The sequence below is a fragment of the Eimeria mitis genome, genomic scaffold (assembly GCF_000499745.2).
Source record: "Eimeria mitis Houghton genomic scaffold, Emh_scaff5466, whole genome shotgun sequence".
Taxonomy (NCBI): Eukaryota; Apicomplexa; class Conoidasida; order Eucoccidiorida; family Eimeriidae; genus Eimeria; species Eimeria mitis.
This window is the reverse complement of record NW_013573736.1, coordinates 3,257-3,629: the sequence shown is the minus strand read 5'-3', so window position 1 is coordinate 3,629 and position 373 is coordinate 3,257. Positions and strand designations below refer to the sequence as shown.

The 373-nt window shown below is 60.3% G+C and overlaps 1 protein-coding gene across 1 annotated transcript in view; it reads right to left on the bottom strand.

The window, feature by feature from the left end:
* Positions 1-177: 177 nt before the first annotated feature.
* EMH_0082220 (uncharacterized protein) overlaps positions 178-373 on the bottom strand; it is a gene marked incomplete at both ends in the record, with an annotated part of 3,027 nt that continues 2,831 nt past the window's right edge. Inside the window, one exon of the mRNA XM_013500494.1 lies at positions 178-272. Coding sequence (XP_013355948.1) covers positions 178-272 — 95 coding nt within the window. The remainder of the gene's footprint in view (positions 273-373) is intronic.

The following is a 373-nucleotide window of genomic DNA, read 5'->3' as shown; positions in this document are numbered from 1 at the left end:
CCCTAACGCACTCTCTGCAACTCCTCCACGCCTGCTCCGTCCTCGTCCTGTTCGTCTCCATGATGCGTGCATACCCATTGCCCGACCGCTATACCGCAGTCCGGCACCGCCCCCATACCTACGAGCCTACGGTCTTCCACATACCTCTCTACCGAGCCCATCCCACGCAAATCAACGTCACACGCAGCCAACAATTCTACCCCCCAACCGTCTTCTCTGTGCACTACCCACACCCACCACGTCCCCCTCATACAGCCCGTCAGCACCCACCCCTACAGCTCAGCTGCCTATACACAGCAAGCGCTTGACGAACTTCCTGCACAGCCACCAGCCTCGCTTTCCCCCGTCCTCCGCCTTACCCACACAGGACAAG